Source organism: Geotrypetes seraphini, chromosome 19, assembly GCF_902459505.1.
Source record: "Geotrypetes seraphini chromosome 19, aGeoSer1.1, whole genome shotgun sequence".
In the NCBI taxonomy this organism is placed as follows: domain Eukaryota; kingdom Metazoa; phylum Chordata; class Amphibia; order Gymnophiona; family Dermophiidae; genus Geotrypetes; species Geotrypetes seraphini.
In genome coordinates, this window is record NC_047102.1 from 19,169,327 (window position 1) to 19,190,840 (window position 21,514).

Below are 21,514 nucleotides of genomic sequence, written 5' to 3' on the forward strand. Positions count from 1 at the left end.
ACTACTTCTGAATCTGAGACAGACCACAAAGAAAAATCTCTCACATCTGCTAACAAAATTTATAAAATATATAAAGTCTTTATTTCTTCCACATAAAAAATTATACTTTTCATGTATAAATTAATATGAATGTAAAAGGTTGAGCATCCAGTTAAAAATTTGTTATATTCGTGGTATTTAAGAGGAAAAAAAATTAAAGTGCTACAGTGAAATCCATCTTTTCCTGTAGCACCTAAAACTGATTAAGGTATAATCTGATTTATGACAATAGATCCCAGAATGTTCTAAAGTGCTTACAAATACCTTTTTATGGAGGAAAACAATTGTCATTAGACATTCATGGCCTTTACAGGTAGGTGATCAGAGCACATAGTACATTTCCTGGTAAACACTGGTATATCAAACAATAATCCCAGTAACTATGGACCACTAAGTACAAGCTTCACTGCATTCTTAAGGAGTGGTAAAGCTCCACAGTCCTAGAACTGTAACTGGTTACCTCGCTCTACACAAAACACAAAGTCTGGACCAGTCTTACTACCTGAAACCCATTCAGCCTTGTATTGATTCAATTTGGAAAACCCTCAAAAAGAGAATGACGAGTCCAGACTCCGATCTGGTGCGGTGTCTTCTACGTCTCTCTCTGGACATTCTGTGAAAGTGCAGGTACCCTCAAATTTAAACCTTTTCGGGGCATTCCTTTGATGGGTAGGAGTGGCAAAAGTCTTCAGCTATGGAGGGGAAAACAAAGAAACGCACAAAAGTATTGACTGCTTCAACTGGCATCTACACAGTAAAACGAAAGTCTCAAAATGCTTTGCTGGTTTTGGTTTTATGCCAGTTATAGTTGACATAAAAAGGGAGACTAACTTAGGATTCAGAGTAGAGAATGACACGGTGACGAAATTCATCACCGTTCCCGTCCCCGCAGGTAACCGCGGGAAACCATCTTCATGTCATTCTTTAAGGAGAGAGGGAAGAATCAGAAATTGGATGGCCTCAACCATTGACCCTCAAGCTTTGCTTTGAAGAATGCTGGTGTAGAAGGACTGAGGTTGAAATAGACACTAAAAAAATGGCATGGAATTATTTCCCGTGGTTATCCGCGGGGATGGGAACGGTGATGAATTTTGTCACCGTGTCATTCTCTAATTCAGAGGTCTCAACTTCTAGAAATTGCTGCTGTCCATAAGAAGAATAGTTCTTCAGACTACAGGAAGTCCCTATGTTTATTGTGGGTGATCACCAGATTATTCTGTTGTAAGCTAGCTAAATGAGAAAATGCTCCAGAGACACCTTAGGCATGTGGACGCCTCATAGTGGAGACTGTACCACAGTGGTTAAAGCTACAGCCTCAGGCACCCCAGGGTCACATCTGGCTCAGGCTATTAGTAATCGTAAAAGGCCTTTGAAAAAGGCAATGGTAGACCTGGTCTCTTCGTCACATTCATTTAATTGCAATTCTTGTGTCATCTATGTCATACAATGTCCATGCAAACTACTTTAGGTGGAGAAGACAAAGCGTCTAATCAAAACCCAAATTATTGAACACAGAAGTAAAATCCGCAGACAAGTTCTTTGTGCCCCCTTCTGTTCTCCCTCATTGCATTGACAAGAACAATGAGATAAGTGATTTAAAGTTTTTTTGTATTTACAATCAAACCAAACCCAAGAGGTGGTGACACAGATGCAATATTTTTAAGTGTTGCACAATGGACCATTCATGACCTTAAAACGCTTCAACCCTTAGGTTTGAATACAGATATTACATTACATTACATTAGTGATTTCTATTCCGCCTTTACCTTGTGGTTCAAGAATTGTTATGATCTTAAGAATATTGAAAAGATATTAAAAATATTGAAAAGTATTAAGAATATTGAAAAGATATTAAGAAGTACTTAAGAATAGTGTGAACATTTTCTAATTTGCTAAGGAGTAGTTGGTAATGTAGGCGGGATTCGGAACATTACTGGTTGCGTTATATTGGTTATATGTATTTTTTGAAGAGTAGGGTTTTTGTTTCTTTTTTGAAGGTTTTGTAGTATGTGGTCGAAGTCAGCAGATTAGTGAGCTGTCGGTCCAGTTTTGATGCTCTGGTGGCCACTAATATTGATTATAGTGTTTTCCTTTGAATATTTACTACACATTTTTTTTCCTTTCTTCCCCCCTTTTTTCCCTCTCTTCCCTTCCCCTCCTTCCTCCTTACCTCCCCCCACCCATTTTTCCACTTCTTTCTCTCCCCCCTTTGTCTTATCTTCCATCTTCCCTTTTTTATTTTCTAATTGTTCGCCTTTCCTTTTTTTATACATTTTCCTACTTCTTCGTGCACTCCAATCTTCCAACAAGAACATATGCCCACCGTTCACATTTTTCATATTTATGGGTGGCCTTAGCATTTAGCATGCGCGAATCTTTAGCGTGCACTAAATCGGTTAGCGCGCCTTAATAAAAAAACCCCAATGTAATTTATCAAGCGTTGTTCTCAAAACTCATACGAGTCTGCTCTTGTCTTAAATCTAGCTGTTTTTATTTGTTTTACAACAATTACATCAGACACAATTTGCTTGTGTTGCTTAATGCATGACGTCCATACCTTTTTTCCAATATACCATTGGTCTCTCTTATTTTACTATGGGCTCCTTTTATCAAGCCGCGCTAGCGGGGTTAGCATGTCGGACATTTCATCATGCATTAACCCCCGCGGCTGGCTAAAAAACGAACGCCTGCTCAATGCAGGTGTTAGCGGCTAGCGCGGAATTACGCAAGTTAAACCCCTACCGCAGCTTGATAAACGGACCCCTATATGTCTTTATTCATGCATTAACTCTTGAATTCCTTTTGGGTTATTTATAAATATCCTTCTCATTCGCTCTTTAGTTATCCTTTTATATTAGTTTGGTATATTTAATTATCTTATTTAATCTAATTTGGTTACTGTTTCCTAGGTTTCACTTACTTAGGCTATTTATATTACTACCTTTCGAACACCAGCATCAGGTATGTTTGTAGTCTATTATTTTTTTTTTTAAACATGGTTTATTTTATAATGTTCCTTGCTCATTTATTGATTGAATCATTCATATGATTTTTTTTTTTTAATTGTCATTTACCGTATTTCCCCATATATAAGCCGTGGCCTTTATATGGGTTTTGCAAGCTGGCACAGTGGATGCGGCACCCATGCTGCTCCTGTGACCCTGGGCAAGTCACTTAATCCCCCCATTGCCCCAGGTACATTAGATAGATTTTGAGCCCACCAGGACAGACAGGGAAAAAATGCTTGAGTAGCTGAATAAATTCATGTAAACCCTTCTGAGCTCTCCTGGGAGAACAGAATAGAAAGTTGAATAAATAAGTAGTATGTAAAGTTTCAGCCTCTGATAACTAGAGCTGGTATTGTGACATCATATTGCCTCTTTCCACCAATATCTAAGAGCCAACCTCATCTGTGATGTCACAATGGTTTCATTGTCCTATATTTGGCTCACTTCTACTACATTTTGATTTCTAGAGTGGCACAGTGGTTAAAGCTGCAGCCTCAGCACCCCGATACACTGTTCCTTGTGACCCTGGGCACATTAGATACACCAGGACAGATAGGGAAAAAAGCTTGAGTACCTGAATACATTAATGTAAACCGTTCTGAACAACCCTGGGAGAATGATATAGAAAACTGAATAAATAAAATTTAGGTGCACAGATTTATACCAGGTTTTACTTGGTGTAAATCCTTGCCCCCCAAACTGGGCACGGATCCCAACTGCTATTCTAGAAACAGTGGCCAACTCTCAGTGCCATGTATAGGATTGGAGTGGTGCATCTGAGGATCAAGTTAGCATTCAGGTTTCTAAAGAGGAACGAGCTCTGGTGGAGGTTTTATATGAATGAATGCTTATGTAAAGTCTTTTGATAAAAAGTGCGGTGTTATTGATAATTTTTATCAACGCCATTTGTAAAACTGAGTCCTTCATGCTTAGATGAAATCATGGCACTTACGTCTTTGGAGGAATCTGCTGTTGACTCTTTTTTTTCCGCTACATTTCTGGTGTGATATCTATAGATGTGATTAACTTCATTTGTATCACATTCACTGGTGGGTACGTTACTACAAAACCTCTGAAAAAGGAAAGCAAAACCAGATTATAAGGCCAGAAAGCTGCTTAACCATCATAATACCCCCGACTAACCAGAGGATATTAGTTAGTCTGATGCAACAGTCAAATCTTTCATGTAATTAAAAAAAAAAAAAACCCTTGTGATGGATGAGCTCATCAGAACCATGGGCCCATTCAGCATGGAACCCAGCTACCTTCTGCGATCATGGATTGGCCTTCAAAGAAGGTTTGGATAGGTTCCTAGAGGACAAAGGGATTGAGGGGTACAGATAGAAGTAGAGGTAGGTTATAGGGATAGGAGTAGAGGTAGGTTAAAGAAATAGTCAGGGACCACTGCTCAGGCAATAGGCCTGATGGGCCGCCGCGGGAGCGGACCGCTGGGCGAGATGGACCTCTGGTCTGACTCAGCGGAGGCAACTTCTTTTGTTCTTATGAAATAGGGCTCGATGGACCTTTCATTTCACCCAATGTGCCAATTCTTATATTCTCTGCCAGAACAAAATGAATATCCCAAGATAGGGGTCCTGTGGACCAGATAAGTGAAACCTTACACGTTGATGATATCACTGTTGCAGAAGGGCTTCTGTACAAACCAGTTTGGTACTTTCTCAAAAGTTATTTAAGGGATTTTAAAATAGATTTCTTTGAATAAAGTTTATTCACATTAGGAAGGCTGGGGATGAAAGCATACGATTACAACCGATGAGGATCGGTGAAGTGGGTACTGCAATAGCAGGAGCTATAAGAGGCCCCATGATCCCTTTCCAATCGAGAGTCTGATGCTTCTCCTTGTTTTTGGTGCTTATTAAGAATTTGCTGTTGTGAGTACTATAAAAAAAAAAAAAATTTTTTTTTTTTTTTAGAAATAGTTTTTGAAAGCCTTTTGACGATCATATCAGTGTATATTATCAAAAGGCTTCACTGGCTACCGTTTGAGACTAGAGTGTTATTTAAATTTGGATGCATTTGTTTGAAAGTTTTATTGGGCTTACCTTGTTTCTCATTTTAGTTTTTTTATTTCTAAGAAAAATATTCATAGATCTGGTTGGTCTTATTTTCCTTCAGCAAATGCATGTCGTTACAAAATTTTTTTAGATAGGACCTTAGCATTCTAAGCAGGATTAATGAATTCATGTTTGAATCTTCTTGTTTCTCCATTTCTTACTTACTATCAATTTTGAAAAGATCTTAAAACCCATTTATTTAAACAATATAATATACATTATTGATTTTCATATTATCATTTAGTTATAATGTACTTTTAATCTTTATACCTATACTTATTTTAGTTATATTGTGTTTTCCTTATTTATTAGTTTTAATGCTTGTATTAGTTACTTAGAATTTTATTATGTATTATGTTATTATATTGTATGCTGAGTACCTATTGTGTAAGCCGCTATGAACTGCTGGTTAGGCGGTATATCAAAATAAAAATTATTATTATTTTTAATTGAACAATGGTGTTGATTTAAATAATGATCCGTTCGGATGTTTCATGATGACAAGATACAAAAAAAAAAAACATTACTACCTATGCTCTTACTAAGAACAAAATGAATAGGCAGCATTAAAAAAAAAAGAGTCCTTTAATCATATAAGTCCTAACTTCTGACAGGTGTCCAATACAATATTATAATGCAGATTTAACAAACAGGTTAAAGCATATTGTGATTTTTTTGGAGAGGTTTATTGTATTTGTTTTTTTAAATAAAGAGACTGAAATCTCCTTTCTATCTTTTTGTTCAAAGACTACAAGGAAGAATCATAAAAACAGTATTTTTGCAATATACATTTCAAGTTCATTATTAGTCAACCGGGACAAAGCTAGCTATTGTTAAAATTCGGGCATTAAGCAATGAACACAAAACATTCCAAATGGCGATTTTTTGGTTTGTAAAAAAAAAAAATACTCCACTCTACAGCAGGGATTCTCTACCAAGTCCTCAGGGGACACCAAACCAGTCAGATTTTTCAGGATATCCACAATGAATATAATGCGCGAGATAAATTTGTGTGTCCTACCGCCATTCTATGCAAATCTCTCTTATGCATATTCATTGTGGATATCCTGAAAACCGGACTGGCTAGGGGTGTCCTGAGGATTGTGCTGTGTTCCTGTAGGTCAGGGCTTTTCAAGCATCTAGTCCCGGAGTGAACAACCTTTGGAGTCCAAAGGCCACATCAGAAGCCTGACCTAGGTGAGAGGTAATCCTTCCCCTGACCACACTAGAAAGTCGAGTGTTCCTTGCTCGTCACTAATGAGCTTCTTGTAATGCAGGATTCTCAGCAGCTGCTACTGCGAATAGTAAAAACAACCGAGAACCCTTTTGCGCATCAGAGGCTGAACTAACAAGCAAGCTACACGGGCTACAATCAGTCTTGCTTGCATGGGATGCTTTTGAGCATCTGCCCCTCGGTGTGCCCGGTCTTCACCAAAGGGGGTTGAGTATCTTACTCAAAGCCAGAGGAAGTGGGAAAAAGGCCTTGGTTTTTCTAGCCTCGGCTATGCCGCCATCCCCCCAGCACCAAAGTTCAAGCTCCACCTTAACCCTTTAACCCTTTCAGGACCATAAGGATCGTAGGCCAATTTTTGTGGTTTTGACGACATTTTTATGGTAAAAAGGGATTGCAGATGCCAAACAATTGATTTTTTTTGTGAAATATCATTATTTTTATTTAAAAAATCACACTTCTGGCTTATGGACAGTGTGGCAAGTGAATCTTCTCATCAATCTGGCAACGACGCTAATGAATGAATGTCGGAACCAGTTTGTTTACATAAAGGCAGTATCATATGGAATCCGTACATATCAAATTTAGAACTGTAGACTATCCCAATCAAAATTGATAGGATTTTAAAGTTATGGGACAAATATGTCCCTTGGTCCTGAAAGGGTTAATTGGCAGATGGTGAAATCGGCTGCTTTACGTAACTTGACGTTGAACGAGAGCAACGGTGCCAAGTAATAGGCATTTGGAGGTGCAAATTTCCCCCATAACGGCCACAGGTTGCTTCTGAGCAACAATGCCAAATAAAGGGTTAATTAACCTTAAAATGTCCACGGAGTGCACCCAATACTGTGAGGTGAAAAATTTCCAATGCTGTTATACTGGGACTCTGCTGCCACCTGCTGCTCCCATCCGCATAGCCAGCCACAGGTGTAACAGCAGAGAGAAATGCAGGTGTCGGCTTCTGTTTAGCTTTTATAAAGCCCCATATGAATATGCAAATGTATTTGCAACGTATGTGCATAAATTGTGACTCCACCCGCAGAACACATCGACAATGGAATGTACATATTTTTACGCTTAGGATAATTGCTACGATGACACATTACATGAAAATAAAACTTTATAAAAATGATCCCCTGCTACTACTGCAATTTATTTTTTTCATTCAGTTTTCTAGAACATTCTCCCAGCAGAGCTCAAATCACTTCTATGGCACTGAAAGGCATACACAGCACTGTACATTTTGACATCTAATACCCCCTAAATGTCAAAGTTAATAACGACACGCAGATGGATGAGCCAGATTGTCTTTAAGACATGAGTGTGGCACAGTGGTTAAAGCTACAGCCTCAGCACCCTGAGGTTGTGGGTTCAAACCCATGCTGCTCCTGTGACCCTGGGCAAGTCACTTAATCCCCCCATTGCCCCAGGTACATTAGATTGATTGAGAGACTGCTGGGACAGACAGGGAAAAATGCTTGAGTACCTGAATAAATTCATGTAAACCGTTCTGAGCTCCCCTGGAAGAATGGTACAGAAAATTGAATAAATAAATTTGGTACTTGGGCTGCTTTTTATGCTGCTTGCTACAGGACCTACTACTTGTGGTTTCAGTGGCGTAGCAATGGGAAGAGGGGCGGACTGCCCTGAGTGCTATCTTGGCGGTGGCACCAGCACCTCTCCGGCCCCCTCCCACACCATGCTCGCACCCTTCCTTCCTCTTTAAAATCTTTGTCAGCGCAAGCAAGCACTCTTAACCAGGCTGCTCATGCCAGCCTGGTTCTTTTTCTGAAATCACTTCCAGGTCGAAGGGCCAGGAAGTGATGTCAGAGGGAAAGCAGCAGGCCAGAGAAGTTTCCTGCGCTGGCAAAAATTTAAACAGGTTTGGGGGTGGGAAGGGAGGGTGTGAGTGTGGCTTGAGGGCACAGAAGGAGCAGAGGGGGTGTTGATGCATAAGCAGCGGGGGAGGGGGGTGCTACTACTCTGACCGCTTCCTACCCTCGCTACACCACTGTGTAGTTTGCACCGCTTTCCCCACTCATATTTACCTCACATTGCGCAGCGATCTGAGCCATGAGGTCTGCAACGGAAGCAAATGAAGCCTCAAATCTTGGGTCCCCCAATTCATCCTGGCATTAGAACAGGAATTACGTTAAATGTAGAAAAAAGCAAAGATGCATCCAAACTTGTATTATCGGCTGCCACCTGTAATCTTTAAAAGGAAGATAAAGCACTGGAGTCTAGAAATAGCCAGAGAAAGGCATGATTACAGGACATAAAAAACTTTCTAGCAAATAAATTACTAATTGGGTCAGTTGTCTGAGCTCTGCACTAGACTATGTCATGGCTGTTTCAGTCTAGCAGTTATCCTTCTTGTATCATTGGCTCTTAAAAGTTGATTTGTGACTTCTGCGATGCCAGCAGTTTGCAGGCAAGACAATTAGCTGGGCTGAGCTCAACCATATATATGGCAATCTGTTATCCAATCCTGCACTTGGCCACTTACACAATATCCAGATCCCTCTCTCCTTAAGTTTTCAAAATGCCAGGTAGAAACATCCCCCAATTCACACCTGTGTGTGCAATCGGCAGTAACGCAGCCCTTGAACAGACCACGGTGAAGAATAATTACTAATTTGCCCCTATAGTAATAAATGCAATTACACAGCAATGATTGCACATGTCATAAGGCACATAAAATTTAAAAGCATAACACTCTTGTCTTTCCCCCCTCTGTTCTCTATTTCAGTGGATGACGCTCTCATCCTCCCTATGTCGTCGGCTCACAACCTCAGGGACATCTTTGACTCGTCTCTGTCCTTCTCTTTGCCTATCCAACAAAACTACCCAAACCTGTTGCTTCTTTCTATAGAACGTCACCAAAATCCAGCGTTTCCTTTCTGAGCATGCCGCCAAGACCCATTACCCATGCCCCTGTCACCTCGCGCTTGGATTACTACAATGCGCTTCTCGCGGGTCTCCCGCTAACCCATCTCTCCCCGCTTCAATCTGTTCAGAATTCTGCTGCGCGTCTGGTATTCCGCCAGGGTCGTTTCGCTCGTGCTACCCCTCCCCTGCAGCTGCTTCACCGGCTCTCTGCCCACGTCCGCTTACAGTTCAAACTCCTCTTATTGACTTACAAGCGTATTTACTCTGCCGTTCTCTCATCACGGTTCTTCTCAGGATTTATAGAAAGATGTGCAAGAATAATCTATGAGAAGATGCTGTAGACATGGCTGCCAGACTCTTCCAGTTTATCTGGCAACACAGTAAACACCTGCACAAAAACCTCTGGCATCAATCAGGATTCCTATGGTTACCTAATAAGCATCCTTTTGCCTTTTCACACATTCCTTTTTTTTTTTTTTTATGAGAAAAGGATCCAGTCTATTCATTCCGCAATTATTTGCTCCTGTCCACACTACATATACATCCCAGCTTCCTGTTACAGACTGGCCAAGTATGAGACTTTTCCTTATCTTGGACAATCTTTTATCGTTCCAAATGGATTAGTTTTGTGTATACCATGACAGGAATGAACCACACTCCTTAGCCTTTGTAAGCAAGTTCCTGATAATTAAACATGATAGCAGATAAAGGCCAAATGGCCCATCCAGTCTGCCCATCCGCAGTAACTATTATCTCTTCCTCTCTCTAAGAGATCCCACATCCCACACTTTATAGAAACACAAACACAGTCTCTGTTTCCACCACCTCCTTTGGGAGACCGTTCCACGCATCTGCCACCCTTTCTGTAAAAAAGTATTTCCTTAGATTACTCCTGAGCCTATCACCTCTTAACTTCACCCTACACCCTCTCATTCCAGAACATCCTTTCAAATGAAAGAGATTCGACTCATGCACATTTACGTCACATAGGTATTTAAATGTGTCTATCATATCTCCCTTCTCCCGTCTTTCCTCCAAAGTATACATATTGAGATCTTTAAGTCCATCCCCATATGCCTTATAATGAAGACCACACACCATTTTAGTATCTCTGACTCCCGCCCTCCTTGTAACTCTACTTTTAACTATGCCTTGTACCTCCCACCTACCTGCCTTCTCCCTACCTGCACCTCCCACCTACCTGCACCCGACCTCCTAAGCCACGCCGATTGACTTGTTTAGAACCTCTCTATCTCCTTCTTGCCTGCTCCTGACTCGCTAAGTTATATTGATTGATTGACTTATTTGTAAATTTCGCTGTAGATGTACAGTTTCTTGTCATGTAAACCGCTCTGAACTATTCTGGTACTGCGGTATACAAAAATAAAGTTGTTATTATTAGTCTTCCTCTGGACCGACTCCATCCTTTTTATATCTTTTTGAAGGTGTGGTCTCCAGATTCGTACACAATATTCTAAATAAGGTCTCACCAGAGTCTTATAAAGGGGCATCAATACCTCCTTATTCCTACTGGCCATACCTCTTCCTATGCACCCTAGCATCCTTCTAACTTTCGCTGTCAACTTTTCAACCTGTTTGGCCACCTTAAGACCATCACACCCAAGTCCCGCTCTTCTGTCATGCACATAAGTTCTTCACTGTACCATTCCCTCCGGTTTTGGCAGACAGAGCAATATGTTCCATACACTGAAGACACTGAACAGAGGGAAAAATGGACTCAACTGGATTTTTTTTTTTTAAATGCATACAAGTCATTTATAGGAAGAGAAAAAACTTGAATGGCAATTAGGGAATAATTTATAGTAGGTACTCGTATCACTTTCAATAACAAAAAAAATTAGAACACCTGACCACCTATCTAGCAGATAACAGACTACTTCTCAACCCTGGCAAATTAAAATCACTTATTTGCTCCAAACATCACAATATCACACTCCCCTCCCCCATCTTACTCTGCTCCGTCCTGGTATTCACTATTTGTGTATTGGGGTCATACAGACACTTGATTTGGCTCTTTCATTTGCACCACAGATCTCCTCTGTCATTCAACGTTCATTGTATAATATTTGATCGATCTGTTCTATTTGCAGTCTTCTAGAACCTTCCGCCTTAAATGTCCTGGTCCACTCTTTAGTTCTCAGTAATCTAGACTACTGCAATTCACTCTACAAAGTAATCACAGATCATTCAAAACACTGCCATAAAATTAATCACCAGCCATCGCAAATATGACCATATCACCCCCTGCTTAAATCAGCACACTGGCTTCTCATATCATATTGCATCACACATATGATGCTGTTGTTTGTATTCAAGATTTGTGCTACTGAAACACCCCTCTAACTTTATAAGACGTCTAATCCCTTCCTGCTCAGATCTTCAGACCAAAACCATCCCGTGGTCCCCTCTTTTTGTGAAATAATTTCAAATACTACCTGAAGCACCATATTTTCTGTCCAAGGACCTGAGCTCTGGAGCCATCTACCCGCTCACCTGTAACGACAAACATCGCTAGACAAATTTAAAAGTGACCTTAAAACTTTCTTATTCACCGATGCATATACCTGATCCTTCCATTCCTGTCTTTTTAACTTAATCCTTTAATTGGCAGATGGTGAAATGTTTGCTTTACGTAACTTATACCCTCTTCTACGAAACCGCGCTAGTGGTTTTTAATGCAGAGAGAGCACAGAGAACCGTGCAGAAAGGCCCGCGCTGCTTCCGACGCTCATTGAGTTCCTGCGAGCGTCGGGAGCAGCGCCGGCCATTCAGCGCAACTCCCCGTGCTAGAAACCGCTAGCGCAGTTTCATAGAAGAGGAGGTTCATGTTGAACGAGAGAGCAACAGTGCCAAGTAACAGGCTTTTGGAGATGAAGATCTCCCATAAGAGCCATAGAAGACACATGTTGCTTCCGAGCCAAATAAAGGGCTACGACAGTAGTGCAACGGACCAATTGGATACAGAGCCCTCCCTCTTGTACTGTCCCATCCATCTTTCATATCAAAGATTGCCCTACCCTTTCTGCCTCACAGTCACAGTTTACGGCATCTCCTCCCTCGCTAGACCTAAATTATACCCTATAATAGGCGGGATATTAAATCCTAAACAAACTTGGAAACTTTTTCTCTATCTTCCTTTTGAGAGAAAGGCCTGTAAAATGACTTAAGCTTCTGAAAGCTCTCTAACCTTCAAAACATAAGTGTGGCTCGAGTCCAGATAATGGCAAACGAGAAAGCTACACTGCACAAAACAAAGATACTTTGTAGTTAACATGTCTTAGGAAGGCCTTGCACTTCCTGCGCCTTTTTCAAAGTAAACTTGTGAGGAATGTTTCAGCTTAGACTGGCAAATATTTTAAAGCTTTGCTTGAATTATAGCTCTAAAGATTGAGGTGCATATATTAATCGTGTTGGAAATCTATGAGCTTCCAGCCTCTTTGCTAAGTAGAAAATGAATATCCTGAGTTAATTTATTAATATTTTATTTCATGATTAAACCACTATCTTTTATCTCTACGTGATATGGTGCGCTTCTCATAAAGCTATTTTGCGTACATCGCATGCACTAACTAATAATAACAAATACTTTTCACATATATGATACTTTTCACATTGTATTGTATTGTATTTAGACTCATTGTATTGTATTGTATTGTATTTAGACTCATTGAATGTAGACTTATTGTATTGTATTAAGACCTTTTGTTATTCGCTGAATGTCCAGCCTTCTTACAATGTAAACCGCCTAGAAGTCGCCTGACTATGGCGGTATAGAAAAATAAAGTTATTATTATTATTATTATGTCCTATGAGGAGGCTGGTGCAGGGTTACCATAGGGCTCCAGGAAAAGGAAATGGAAAGCAATGGAAGTAAAACCCGGAAGTCTCAGTCCGTCCTCCTTTTCCTGGAGCCCTAAGGTAACCCTAGGCTGCTGGAACTTTCACAAACTCGGAGGAATGTCTTTTACTGATACTTACCTTCATTTTCTTTGCCATTACTTCCTCTTGACTTAGAACTCTGTCCCTAAAGCTAATGGAGGGACTAACACTTGACCAATTCACCTCGTGACTTTTTGCACGCTGCAGAACATCCAGGCCCAGTCTAGCTGTTCGTTCTAAGGTCTGTTTCATCCGCGTGAGTTTGGACTCCATCTGCCATATTGGGTAAAAAAAAAAATAAAAAAGTTACCCTCAAAATCACATTACCAAAAGTGTGCCAACGAACATAAATGTCCGACAGCAAATGAAAAGCAAGTGAAAGCGTTCAACGTTGGTGTTTCTGACAAGGCAAGCGTTTCACATCAGTATTATGACAGGTTATATCCACATTTCGGGCAATTCACGTATTTTTCAGATTCCTGAGGGAAGGCCTTGCAGCTGAAACATGAATCGTGTTGGGTCGACCATTTGCAGTTATAAATCCATCTGTTTGAACACCATAGAACAGGGGTGTCAAAGTCCCTCCTCGAGGGCCGCAATCCAGTCAGGTTTTCAGGATTTCCCCAATGATTATGCATGAGATCTATTAGCATACAATGAAAGCAGTGCATGCAAATAGATCTCATGCATATTCATTGGGGAAATCCTGAAAACCCGGCTGGATTGCGGCCCTCGAGGAGGGACTTTGACACCCCTGATCTAGGGTTACCATATGGCCCCACAAAAAGGAGGGCGGATTGAGACATCCGGGTTTTACTTCCATTGCTTTAAATCAGGGATCTCAAAGTCCCTCCTCGAGGGCTGCAATCCAGTCGGGTTTTCAGGATTTCCCCAATGATTATGCATGAGATCTGTTAGCATACAATGAAAGCAGTGCATGCAAATAGATCTCATGCATATTCATTGGGGAAATCCTGAACACCAGACTGGATTGCAGCCCTCGAGGAGGGACTTGATACCCCTGCCATAGAATGTCAAGATGCAGTGGGAGAAATTTTGAAATCAGCTCACTGACATAAAACAGATTCCATTGGGTTCCCTGAGGAAGGAAGCGAAACGTGGTCCGCGTTGGGACCCTTTAAAATAAGTTCTTTTGATTAATTTTGCGATTGAAAGACAAATTCACTGCATAATAAAAGAAAGAGCCCCCCCCCCCCAAAAAAAAAGAAATCCTTTGAGACTCTGAGCATATATTATAAACAGACAATCGAAGTTTTTCTTGAGTATGTTGAGATTTCCATAACTTCAGATAAGGGGTTATTTCTTTATTTTTCATTTTATCCCTTTTTTTGTATTAAAAGACTGTTCCCTGACATATACCCCCCTCTTTTACAAAGGTGTGCTAAGCATTTTAGCGCTATCGCTAACGCGTGCATGTGATCCTATGGACACGGTAGCGGCTAGCACACGCGATGATTTAGCGTGCGCTAAAACGCTTAGAGAGCCATTGTAAAAGAGGGCCATAGTTTTGACTAGGTCTCTACTGACCGCCAGAGGTTCCAGAGAGAGAGTTGCGCGGGGACAGAAATCCCACCCATCCCCACCCAGATTCTCTCCATCCCCGCCAGGATCCTCTCCATCCCCACCCATCCCCATAAAAAGCAGGGTGTCAGGTCAAAAGCGTGCCGGGACAAAGGCGCGCCCAGACAATTGAGCGCAGCGCGGAGGCGCTCGCCGCTCAAAATTACTGTTTTTAGGGCTCTGACGGGGGGGCGTGGGGGGGACCCCCCACTTTATTTAATAGACATCACGCCGCGTTGTGGGAGCGTTGTGGGGGGCTTGGGGGGTTGTAACCCCCATTTTACTGAAAACTTCACTTTTTCCCTGTTTATAGGGATAAAGTTAAGTTTACAGTAAAATGTGGAGGGTTACAACCCCCCAAACCCCCCATAACGCCGGCTATTAAGTAAAGTGGGGGGATTCCCCAACAAAACCCCCCATCGGAGCCCCTAAAAACAGTAATTTTGAGCAGCGCGCACCTCCACACTGCGCTCAATTGTCCGGGCGCACCTTTGTCTTTCGCGCCGTTGTCTATGAACCAAAAGCAGCAATTACTTCTGACAGGATCATCAATTCCACAGTTTCTTTTGTGTTTGCGCTGCTGTTTTCCTTGTGGAATCTCTTTTGATGGAACCCTTTTTTTTTGTTTTCTGTTCAGGTAATGAACTTATAAACCCCCTCTTTTGCCAAGGCTGACGTGTCCATTATATTATATGGACGAACCCTGATTCCAAAGCCTTCCATCCCCGTGGGAGTCCCGTTGGCTAGAGGGGGGTCCCCGTGGGAGTCCCATGGGCCAGAGGGGGGTCCCCGTGGGAGTCCCGTGGGTTAGGGGGGGATTCCCGTGATCCCCGTTCCCCGTGCAGACCTCTAGTTCCAGAGGTTCAGTACAACTGACTGCCAATCTGATTTAGCTATTTTAAATGAAGAGAAATTGCGCTTGTTCAACATGATACAAACCTCCTAGGCATGGCTGTGTTGCTTGTCTAGCACAACTTTAAACTCGTACATTCATCAGAAAAAAAGATTCCCTTTACTAAAAGAATTTAACACAGCATCATGAGACCGCTTTGGCAACTGTCTCGTGTGCAATGGATGGGTCTAATCAATTAGATCACTCGACATACAAGTGGAATCTGGGAAACAGATTCTCTGTACCTAATTTGGCTCGAAGAAAGCAGAATGAGCTGCGCAAATAAGCCAGCACTTCATGGGGGTCTTAGCGAGAGAAAGTCGAAACCAAAGCGCCAAGGAATGATTTTTAAAGGGCTCAGGGGAATATACTTTTTTTCTTTTCTTAACTTACAGGTGCCTCTATAATCCACCTCCAGGCCCAACTGAGTTTCAGACATTTTACTGCTTCTCTCATCTCAATCCAATCTCCTGGCTGTCATGCAAAAGGCACTCATATACTGTATTTACTTACCAGGACTTATGCTAGGTGAATGAGATAGCTCTAATGCAAAAAAAACACCCAGAAAAACCAAAAACACGATTTGTTTTCATCATTTCTCTAACGTCTTAAAAAAAAACCTCCAAAACACGATTACATTTATGTTCCTCCCACAAACCCAAAAAGAACTGCAGACAAAATCAGGTTGGGCAGACTGGATGGACCATTCGGGGTCTTTATCTGCCGTCATCCACTAGGTTACTATGTTACAATGTACAAGATGCAGGCAATGTTTATTATATCAAATGTAAATGCGGTTATGTTGCCACCCTTCAAATAAACCTAAGGACCCAAAAAACCTCAGCTCAGGGGCAAACAAATACGCCCAAATTACCCACCCTAGAAACAGAAACCACTATGGCTTCACTTGACATTCCATTTCTCTAAGGCCAATGTCGGTCCTCGAGGGCCGCAGTCCAGTCGGGTTTTCAGGATTTCCCCAATGAATATACATGAGGTCTATTTGCATGCACTGCTTTCATTGTATGCTAATAGATCTCATGCATATTCACTGGGGAAATCCTGAAAACCCGACTGGACTGCGGCCCTCGAGGACTGACATTGGACACCCCTGCTCTAAGGGAAATCTGCCAGTTGCTGAACATTTGCAAGGATGCAAACTTAGCCTAGGCTTTCTGAGAATAAAGTTAAGCTTTAGATTAGATTAGGAGGGACTCCAACTTCCGACTGAAGGATTCCAAGAGCCCTGCACGCGACCTTTAGGCGACTCCATGCCCTTTCCTACCTGGGCTCAGGGGCGAGCATGCCCCCCTCCCTCCCTCCCTCCCTCCACCCAGTGCTCCCCATGCCCGTGTCCTCCTCCTTCGCAGGGCACCTACCAAGGCAGCGCGCGCAGGCTTCAGGGGGAGGGGCTGGAGAGAGACCGCGAGCAGCAGCCCCAGGACTGTCACGGGGCCAAGCAGGGCTCACGTTGCCGTCATAATGTTCTCGAGGCCGGCAGCGGCCGGCCAGCCCAGCGCGCGTTGCAGGCTGGGAGTTGTAGTTTTCTCTCTCTCCTGCGGGGCAGGAAAAGGCGCGTCCGGTCAGTGACTCTGAACTGCTGTTTCCCGCTAAGAGCTCAGCCAGCTGCAGCTGTAAAGGTCGAATTATGCACTTACTACTGACAAGGGACGTCCCAAGCCAATCTGGATGTTGAATTTGCATGCATTAAAGCTGTCGTATGCAAATCAAGCTCATGCATATTCATTGTGGATGGCCTGAAAACCTGACTGGCCGGATATGGGTTGCCAACTTTTGGAAAGAGAAGCACCTGCAGTGCCGCCTGCCCGGCTTATGCTCCTTCCCTGCTTCAGATCCACTGCTAAAGACTTAGGTCAGGGGTAGGGAACTCCGGTCCTCGAGAGCCGTATTCCAGTCGGGTTTTCAGGATTTCCCCAATGAATATGAATTGAAAGCAGTGCATGCAAATAGATCTCATGCATATTCATTGGGGAAATCCTGAAAACCCGACTGGATTGCGGCCCTCGAGGACCGACATTGGACACCCCTGAGGCACACCTACGTCACTTTCTCCAACGACTGACCTTAAGGAATTTCCGTGGCCCTTCAGAGTTCATTTGCAGGTGAAGTTTTTGCTCATCATTTTAAAATCGGAATATTTCCCAGAACTATAAAGACCCACTGGATTTTAATGTTAAGGGAAGAACATCACCTAAGTCAGGGGTAGGGAACTCCGGTCCTCAAGAGCCGTATTCCAGTCGGGTTTTCAGGATTTCCCCAATGAATATGCATTGAAAGCAGTGCATGCAAATAGATCTCATACATATTCATTGGGGGAATCCTGAAAACCCGACTGGATTGCGACCCTCGAGGACCGACATTGGACACCCCTGGTGTGCCTCATTGTAACATAGTGGTTCCCAACCCTGTCCTGGAGGACCACCAGGCCAATCGGGTTTTCAGACTAGCCCTAATGAATATGCATGAGAGAGATTTGCATATAATGGAAGTGAAAGGCATGCAAATCTGCTCCATGCACATTCATTAGGGCTAGTCTGAAAACCCGATTGGCCTGGTGGTCCTCCAGGACAGGGTTGGGAACCACTGTTGTAACGCATCATGGGCACACATCATAAGAAAATGCTTTTTTCTACATTACTTCTGTGGGACATAGATACTGCCCCTGTATTTTAATTTTTTTAAACTTCCACCTCATGAAATCGAGAGCCCCAGACCTGCTGGCATATACTTTTAACGAATGCTCATGCCTTAAAGATACATGAATGAAACATGCTTTTATTTATTTATTTATTTTTTTTTTTTAACACACACGTACACGGCCCCCCATCAAATTTGATAAATGTATCCATCTGTCATGCAATCAGCAGCTCAGACCTGCTGGTGTACACTTTTGATATACGTGCGTAAGACACGCCTTTAAAACATGCGCCTGAGATGCACTTTTAGCGCCTCCTAATTTTGAAGCATTAAAGGTCAGCGCTTCATTTTGTGCATTACCCGGCAATGTCTGGACATCACCCAGAGTGCTCTTTTTTATATCAATGACGTCGTACTATATTAACATAGTATTATTAAAGGATGCTACAAAGCGCGGAAAAGACCGCGCAGAGCAATTATGTGCATCGGAAACTAAAATACTTCGATGCTAAACCAGTTAGAATTGCTGTATTGCAAGACAACGCTCGTTGGTCAAGTTACAGTTTGATAAAATGCTTTGCGCGTCTTGCAAAACACTCGTACGCCAAGTCACTCGCAATCCAAGGTTTTACTGTATATGGATAGATTAGACAATTAAATGGAATATGCAACGCAGAGTGCTTTAGTAGGAGGGTCATGCACCAGCTATTAAGAACAATTTTTTTATATACCGCAGGACCGTGAAGTTCTATGCGGTTTACAATGATTAAAGACGTTACAGATTGAGTGGAATCAACAAAGTATAGACTTGGTGATTGACAGTTCTAGAAATCAGTTCTAGATTTTGACTTCTTCCTGTTTTAATCAAAAGAAACACCACTGCTCGATACTTGACCTGACAAATGTACACAAGACAATTGCACCTCGTCAATGGCGCACTGTCAGTTGCGCTCCATATGGCGGATACTATTTTGTCTTTTTGAGGGCTACGAAGTAACCTTCTTTTTTGAGTGGGGGTTTTTTTTGGGGGGGGAACCCCTCCACTACACTTAAAATATTCACTTGGAATCTAGTTCCCATAATCCTCATCTAAACCTTACCCTAACACTAGCGCAATTTACGGCACGCCATTGTCATGCGCGCATTTGATGGGGCGCGATTGTCCTGTGTGCATTTGTCGGTGTACCGCTAGATAAAAAATACAAATAGGTTTTTTATAGTCATTTTTAAAAGCTTATTGTCAGCAACTACCTATGCCTTATTTATATAGTAACATAGTAGATGATGGCAGATAAAGACCCGAATGGTCCATCCAGTCTGTCCAACCTGATTCAATTTAAATTTTTTTATTTTTTTTATTTTTTTCTTCTTAGCTATTTCTGGGCAAGAATCCAAAGCTCTACCCGGTACTGTGCTTGGGTTCCAACTGCCAAAATCTCTGTTAAGACTTACTCCAGCCCATCTACACCCTCCTAGCCATTGAAGCCCTCCCCTGCACATCCTCCACCAAACGGCCATACACATATAATTCTTGTAAATGTCATGGTCGAGTTGGAGTTCTAAAGAGGCTGATGAGTTTGCCTGCAAGCATTGTAGAAGATGGACCACATTGGACTCTATGCATATTTTCCTACAATTGTTTACAGAATAAACTCCGAGGCACTGACCTCTGCTTCTCAACTAAGATGCCGCTATACAAATGATGTGGGAAAATCATAGCATAAATCTCCCTCGTCCTAATGTGAAAATAACACACTGCTGTTCTAAGATCCCATATCTCGGGCTGTGTTTAAGTTAATACAGTAGAAGGAAAGGAATTTTGCTTAAAAACAATGCAGAACATGATTCAATGTGCAAAAACAATTTCCTAAACACAGTGGTACAAAAAAGTAAATGCAAACAAAACAAAACAGAAATGAAATGAAAAAGGAACGCAGAACATCTGGAGTCTAAGATTTTGGAAAAGGAAATGAGCACATATGCTATACTTCATTCGTTGGTGCCCATAGATGAATGGTTGGCATGGAACGTAACCCAGGAAGCAAATAATATTTCTTTTCCATTGACTGCAATAAACAGTTTTACAGATTAGAAAGCATCATAGTGGATATGAGTGTACGAGATGGGCAGACGAGATGGGCCATTTGGCCTTTATCTGCTGTCATATTTCTATGCTAAAGGGAAAGCATTGTGTACATATATCAGAGAAATGGTTTAAGAGAAGGAGTGTGTGGCATAATGGGTAGAGCTACAGCCTCCGCGCCCTGAGGTTGTGGGTTCAAACCCTGCACTGCTCCTTGTGACCTTGGGCAAGTCACTTAATTCCCCCATTGCTCCAGGTACATTAGATAGATTGGGTTAGATTCACTAAGCAAACCGTGTACCGATTGGTTTGCAAGCCCTTAGCAACCAGATTTACCCCCCCCCGCCCACACCCGATTCACTAACCTGTGTAGCGATCCGTGCATGCAAATGAGGGGAACTGCATGCAAAGTAGGCAGGGACGTGATTCACTAAACTTTTTTTCAATCCGGCTGGGCTCGCAAAAAGCGTTTGCTGAAATCCTTTGCGACTGCCCTGCATTCTGCCGCCCTGCTTTCTAACCTGTTAGCCCCATCTCCTTCAGCCCCGAACAAGCCTGGCTGCCTGCCCTGAACACGCCTGCCTGCCCCGAACCCTCTGCCTGCCCCGATCTCTCCTGCCTGCTCGCCCCGACTCTCCTGCTCTCTGCCGCCCTTCACCGCAGTGCAAGCCCATGGTTTTAAAGTGGGCCTGTATGCCGCAGTGCAGCGCCAGCTTTAAACCTGCGGACTCGCATTGAAGGGAAGAGGCTGCTGTTGCCACAGCCGCAAAAGTTTAAAGTTAAAAAAAAAAAGTTGTGGCTAGGACGGGTCTGCGCATGCGCGATCCGTGCAGGCAGATGAGGGCGTTCCTCCGATCGCCCGCATCTGCATATTTTTGGTTATTGAATTCGTCGAACCTGCCCGAATTGGAAACAGATTGTTCTGATTCGGGCAGGTTAATGAATCTAGCCCATTGTGAGCCCACAGGGACAGACAGGGAAAATGCTTGCAGTACCTCTATGTAAACTGTTTGAATGTGATTGTGAAACTACAAAAAGGCAGTATACAAGTCCCATCCCTTTCCCTGATGTCATAATGCCTCATTCCACCAATAAGAGCCAACCTCATCAGTGATGTCACAGTGGCTTCATTGTTCTACACTTGGCTCACTTCTAATA

At 42.4% G+C, this 21,514-nt stretch overlaps 1 protein-coding gene across 4 annotated transcripts; it reads right to left on the reverse strand.

Annotated features, from left to right (window-relative positions):
- Window positions 1-54: 54 nt before the first annotated feature.
- On the reverse strand, window positions 55-17,247 carry AKIP1 (A-kinase interacting protein 1). 4 transcript variants are annotated; one of them, XM_033928406.1, is made up of 5 exons: window positions 16,995-17,247; window positions 13,242-13,415; window positions 8,402-8,482; window positions 4,000-4,119; window positions 55-731 (listed from the first exon to the last, which is right to left on the reverse strand). In XM_033928406.1, exons 2-5 carry the CDS (start codon window positions 13,413-13,415, stop codon window positions 585-587), a joined length of 522 nt encoding a protein of 173 aa, XP_033784297.1. In that variant the 5' UTR covers window positions 16,995-17,247; the 3' UTR covers window positions 55-584. The 4 variants fall into 4 exon arrangements, with proteins under 4 accessions (XP_033784297.1, XP_033784299.1, XP_033784296.1 ...); XM_033928408.1 differs by lacking the exon at window positions 16,995-17,247 and adding an exon at window positions 16,901-16,928; XM_033928405.1 differs by lacking the exon at window positions 16,995-17,247 and adding an exon at window positions 16,494-16,567.
- Window positions 17,248-21,514: the final 4,267 nt, after the last annotated feature.

Bases quoted from the DNA above. Each gene is read 5' to 3' on its own strand.
- AKIP1 (XM_033928405.1), bottom strand. From the start codon at position 16,529: ATGTCAAGTGAAGCCATAGTGGTTTCTGTTTCTAGG. The intron at 4,120-8,401 runs GTAAATATGAGT...TTCCTTTTTCAG, and splicing joins AGATCGCTGCGCAATGTGAG to AGGTTTTGTAGTAACGTACC. The intron at 732-3,999 runs GTAAGTGCCATG...TCCCCTCCATAG, and splicing joins CAGCAGATTCCTCCAAAGAC to CTGAAGACTTTTGCCACTCC.